The following is a 6,000-nucleotide window of genomic DNA, read 5'->3' as shown; positions in this document are numbered from 1 at the left end:
GGCTGAGATCAACCATCCCATTTTTTCCTCCACAACTTTGAATGGCTGGACTGGGTAAGATTGAGGCTAGTGGATTTCATCTCTCCAACAACTTTGATGAAGCCAATTAAGGTCTGAAACAAATATGAAATTTTGTTTTTGACAGAGGCAGTTCAAATCACATGGTGTCAGTAAGAAAACTTGTTCTACCATCAGAAACAGTGAAGTATATACCAAGTGCAAGAGCAATCTTCAAGAAAGTATACATATAATTTGAAGAAACTTTATTATGCTCAAAAGTTTTCCATTCCTTTTATTTATAAACTCTTACTAGTCAAAAAGAAAATAAATAATAAAAATCTGTATCTTCAGGAAACGTTTAACAACATAGTTTTTCTTTATATGCTTGTCAATTTTAAATTATTACAATTTAGATACATTCAGTCATTACATGATACCAGGAAGGTCAGCCTTAAAGATATCAATAATGTCTATACTGGTAAGTAAAATAATGGTAAAAATGGTATTTCAATTTCACCTAAAAAAAAAAAACAAAACAGATTCCAGTTTGTTATTGATGGGAATACAGACTTATCTTCTTAATCTTGGATATTAAATATTTGGACTTAAAAAAATAAATATTCCTGTTCTCTCAAATAGTGTCTGACATTGTCTTGGGAGCAGGCTGCCTAAAGAACCAGTTTCTCCTCCCTCAAGAGGGAGCCAGGGGTACACCAATACAGGATCAAGGGCCCTTTGCAACATTTATCCCCAAGCCCATGGAGCTACTAGCCTTACTAAATTAGAGAGAACTGAATCTCTTTCTAAGCATCAAGGTGGCTATGTAGACGTCACTAGCAAGACCACATATGTGTACTATTGAGGAAAGATTGTTTAAATTGCTGAATTGCCCCTTTTCCATTATTTTAAAAAATACTTTTCAGCTCTAGTGTAAAAAGGGAGAGAGATTGGACAGTTATACTTTTATAACACCTCCATCACCATCCCCACCACCAAAAGGGACTCCATTTTTATCACACGATCTCTACCTCCACAGTAAAAAATTGAGGCAAAAAACAAAAACAAACCATGTTCTATTTCTGAACAAAGAATTCGGCCTACCTAAATTATAATTCATTTCCTAGAAAGTCAACTTACTGGAAATTTCAATCAGTGTTCAAAAAGAATATTACCCAAACCATCCAAGGAAGACTTGTACTTTTCTTAGACCAGCCACACAACCATGACGTATGGCTTCAGTATTAGACTTGGCAACCCCAAACCTCTTTTTAAGCTGAATTGGTTGCTGTTTACTTAATTAACTTAGAATTTGCTGTTTGGATTAGGCTGTCAGGTAACACTGGTTATCTAACTGTTTAGCTGCGAGTGTGTATCAGGCATGAAATCTCACATGTATGAAGAAAGCTGGTGAGCCATGCTATCAGATATGCACAGAGCACACATGTGGATCTGAGTACAAACAAAGGTCAAAATATTTACATGGAATGTTGACCCCGATTTAAAAAACTATTTTAAATTAATGACATCTTTACATACAATTTGTTTTATGAATAGCCTCATTTGATAATTAAAAAAATATGCCTTTCAAATATTTCATAAATATATAAAATTTCACTACACTATTTTTCTTTAAACAGGACATCTAAACTCTCTTTAGAAATCAACAAAAATATTTTTTTTTTTCTGTTTAAAAGTCACAGATACGATGATGCTCTGATGGGCAGGGTCTTACTGCAGGCAAGAATGGGACGCATATTCTTTTATACAACTATGCACATTTCTAGTATTTTGAGCTGTATAATTTACTCGCTGAAGATCAGTAGTATCAAAGAAAGATGAGAGATCCCATCTATATATTTACAATATGAGAGTCTTTCTTAAACTTCTTAAAAAACAGCAAGATTAGGATGGTATCTGGCCAATGTAAAGAAATATTTTGATGACAAAGAAATAAGTTAACATTACATGAACAGTTTTCTAAAATACAATTTATAGTGAAATTTAAATATAGTGATCAACTGCACATATTTGAGAAAATGGTCACATTTTCTTTAACTGTATCAGCAACATGTAAAACCTACATTTAGAATAGGATTCATTCTTGTAATCTACTGGGGAAATGCAAAGTCAGAAAACTGGCTCCAGAATTTATGGTGACTCCAGAAAGAAATGTCTGAGAATTTATAAATAAAATTGTCCTCTGTAATCAGTGCTTTTGGGTATGTAATCACCATTCTAACAAGGAAAGGTTTTTAGTTTCATATGTAATAATTTTCAAAGCCTACCTTCCCTTATTAAACATTCATTGAGTCACTGGTATGTACTCACAAAGCCTTCTCAAGCTAGAACACGAAGGCCACTGGTTGAGACAGATTTTCAGTAATTCCTCTAAAGAGAGATTCTTGAGAGTGCACACTGTGACTACATGTGTCTATGTAAGAGAAAATGTTGCACTTTTGGGATAGTGAGAGGACTCCACCTTACTGCCGGTCCAGGTGCATCTATGATGATCCACCCAAAGTACACCTAAGCTGTCTTGTCTGGAGCTGCTTAAGGCTGTTAACTTAGCATCTTCAATGGCTAACATGCAAATGGCAAAGGCAGTGACCACGTCTGAGACCAGCAGAAGCACTGGACGCCCATGTATATACTCTAGCTAAGACTTTCTATAAAAAGTTCAACCTCCTCTTGGAGGTAGAGCTTTGTATTCAGCCAGACAGCTCAAAGCTCTGCTCAGAATACAGTACTGTGCACATTTTAATTCTGGATCTTATACTCAAACATGTGTTTGAAATAAGACTATAAAAAGATACAAAACCAACATTCAATTTTAACCAAGATTGCACATCTCTAACAGTGATATAGATTAAAAAAAAAAACCCTACCACCAAAATGGTAACTGATTTAATCATGCACTCTACAAAAAAAAGATAAAAACTTCCCATAGTTATGAATGTAACCAGCTCACTGGAACCCAATGAGTATCTGTCTCTAATTTGTCAAAAGTTGTTTTCAGCTCATTGAAGGCCACAGCAAGATCATCATTTACTATAGTTTTGTCAAAAAGATGACCATACTGACTCTCCATTATCTGGGCAGATTTAATCATTTCTTGAAAGTCGTCTTCCTACAAAAGTATTAAATAGAACTGGTTAACCAGGCAGTTTCATCACATCAGTGCAGTTATTACACAACTGGTTTATCTAATGCTGTTCTGTGTTCACTATTTCACCTCAGCCATGAAAGAAAATTACACTCTTTAATTGTAAATTCTTCAGAAGCCGTAATTTCTAATACTCTCTATTTGCTTGTAACTAAAACTGCTCTGACAAGAGTCAAAACTCCCACCTTTCAGGATAATTAGTCACTTATCATTACAGGGATGTTCCAGTATTAAAGTAGAAGCGTTTATCCTGCTTTGCCTGCATTGTCCACATTTATTCATAGCAAGGAATGTATAAGAAAAACTACTTTTTCAGAGTTGGATACATTTATGAAAGGACACGTATACCATGTCTTTCTATGTTTCAGTGCAAGTGGATGAGTGTCCTTTATACATTTTTGAAACCAGGAAGAATTTTAGTTGGTTATATAGCAAGACCACATACATATATGTGAGTTAAATCTTTGGACGATGTTATCGTTTATTATCTTCATTGAGAAACCTTTACATTGTAAAAGACTGTAATAAATAATACAGTAATTCTTTATACTGTGACATCCTGAAGTCATTTCAGAGTCGATATCTCAAGGTCACAGAAGATTCTCACAACAGAGATTTTAATTTTAGTGTTAATCCAGAGCCCTGAGTAATTAACATCATGTAACAGTACCTATTTAGTATGGTTGTATACTGTCAGTAGTTTAGAAAAAAAAAGATATTTAAAAAATACTGGGAATAAAAAACATCATATGTATTTGATACCCACAATTAATAGTTTACAGATTATGGACTAAGGTTAAAGATGAGTTACTTAAAAGAGGGAGGGGAAAAATGCTTCTGCCATTCTCTTGATCCTAAAGTATGATACACTGTCTTAAGGTTAAAAACAAAAAACGATCAGAGACCCTGCCAGTCATTCTAATCATTAACCCACCACAGCTGTGATTTCTTTTTTAAACCTTTTATTTTGGAGTATAGCCCATCAACAATGTTGTGAAAGTTTCCGGTGCCATTTCTAACAGCAGTCAAAGGAAATACAAATTGAACAATACGAGTCTATTTGTCCTATACCCCAAATGATGCTTTTTCTTTTATTATGCTATATATGATGTTGGTACAAAAGGCAAATTATTAAATCTTCATCTAGACTATTAATGAGTAATAGTAACCAACCAGTATTTTCCCCTTTAAAAATAAGGCTAGTTGAAAACTCAGTGGTTTTTTTTACACGTGCCCTCAGAAATTTTATAAGTATGCATAAAATACCTGCATAAAATGCACAAAATAGTCTTTGAGTCAATGTAATATGTGTAAAATGCACAAAATAGTCTTTGAGTCAATGTAATATGAAGATTCATTCACAACATATATGACTTTAATTCCTGCTTATGTATTTTCAGTGAGGCATCTTCATACTCACCGTAAAGGGCTTTGCAGCACCTTGGTCGTCTCTGCTTGAGATAATCTTTGCATTTTTTCTTGTTTCCCTCAAACGCTCTATTGATGGAGGCTTTATAAATATCACAAACGGCTTAAATTCTAGTGTCCTTAAGTGCTTCACTGTCTGCAAGGAAGGAAATACATTTTCTTTCATTTCTTCATAATATCAGGAGTAAGTTTTGTAGTAAAACTGAATTTTCTAAGGAGGAAATTCCTTAAAATTATTTCCTAATTAAGGTTAGCAGGCCTTTCACTATATTATTGTTCAATCATTTGTTGACAATTAAATGTTACTAGATAGATACCTCTGGACAAATGGAGAATGCAACCTGTCTTTAAAATGCTTTGAAATATGCCATCATTCAATCTTGAGGAGAAGCAGCTAAAAATACCGGAAAGCTAGTTCTTAGATCTAATACCCCAAAGACGCTATCAGTTAATTTTCTTTACATGCAAGTCTTCCAGCCGTGCCATCTAAGCCTTCTGCTCTCAGAATGAGGTGTCCCTTCTCTTTCATCCTGCCTTCAAAGTCCCCTTCAGGGGCAAGTCTCCTGCTTTTAAGTCAGCACTGCTCCCGGGTAGTGAGGAGCATGGGGTGGGGGGCGGTGATGGAGGTGGTCTGTGGTGAGACAGCAAAGTGAGCTGCTTCACCCACCGTCTCTCAATCCACCTGTACCGAATCCCCAGGGTGCCAGGTGAGCTCTGCCCGGCAGCCGTACAACTCCTGTGAGCCGCCCACAGATCTTGCCAGGATTTTACATTTCTAGGCTAATTATAGATCCAAAATCCATGAAAGAGGATGGAGAACCAAAATGTCCATTGCCAACAATTATGAACACTTATAATGCATACAAGAGAATACATTTTACATACAATGTAATATATTTTTATTTATAAAATACATAGAATAAGTAAGTCATTATACTTGGCAAACACTGAATCTAACAAACACACATCTCCAGGCTTTCTTCTAACAACATTGGCTTTTATTTTTTTCAGCAGAGCCTTCTCAAATTACATTTAAATGCTTTTGTCACCTTAGGAAAGGCACCTAAATGCCAAATGTGAGTAGATTTCAGATTTACCCCATAATGAAATGCTCAGATGGGCTAGAAGTGTGTTGACTAGGTCACTTCACTTACATGAGGCTGAACATCCAACAAACAAACTTTGTTTTTAGCCAGGACAGACCGAACTGAGTCTATACTTGTGCCATAATAGTTGTTTTTATATTCACCATATTCAATAAACCTGTAGAAATTAGAATCATTTGTGAATTACATGTATATATACACATATATATAGCAGACATAATTCATATATATAAAAGATGTTTTGCTGAACATGTAATTTTCAAACTGTTTTTAATAAAATAACTAGGTCCAAGTACTTCAGAA

General features: G+C 34.9%; 1 protein-coding gene across 4 annotated transcripts in view; it reads right to left on the bottom strand.

The window, feature by feature from the left end:
- Window positions 1-246: 246 nt before the first annotated feature.
- The window catches only part of MPP7 (membrane palmitoylated protein 7), a 215,453-nt gene continuing 209,699 nt past the window's right edge, over window positions 247-6,000 (bottom strand). For all 4 annotated transcript variants that reach the window (XM_043479644.1, XM_043479643.1, XM_043479645.1 and 1 more), the window contains 3 exons: window positions 5,746-5,854; window positions 4,584-4,727; window positions 247-3,127 (listed from right to left, as the gene is read on the bottom strand). In XM_043479644.1, the coding sequence (XP_043335579.1) occupies window positions 2,948-3,127; window positions 4,584-4,727; window positions 5,746-5,854 (433 nt within the window). In that variant the 3' untranslated portion in view covers window positions 247-2,947. The remainder of the gene's footprint in view (window positions 3,128-4,583; window positions 4,728-5,745; window positions 5,855-6,000) is intronic.

Source organism: Cervus canadensis, chromosome 10 (genome assembly GCF_019320065.1).
Source record: "Cervus canadensis isolate Bull #8, Minnesota chromosome 10, ASM1932006v1, whole genome shotgun sequence".
Lineage (NCBI taxonomy): Eukaryota > Metazoa > Chordata > Mammalia > Artiodactyla > Cervidae > Cervus > Cervus canadensis.
This window is presented reverse-complemented; position numbering and strand designations above follow the sequence as displayed.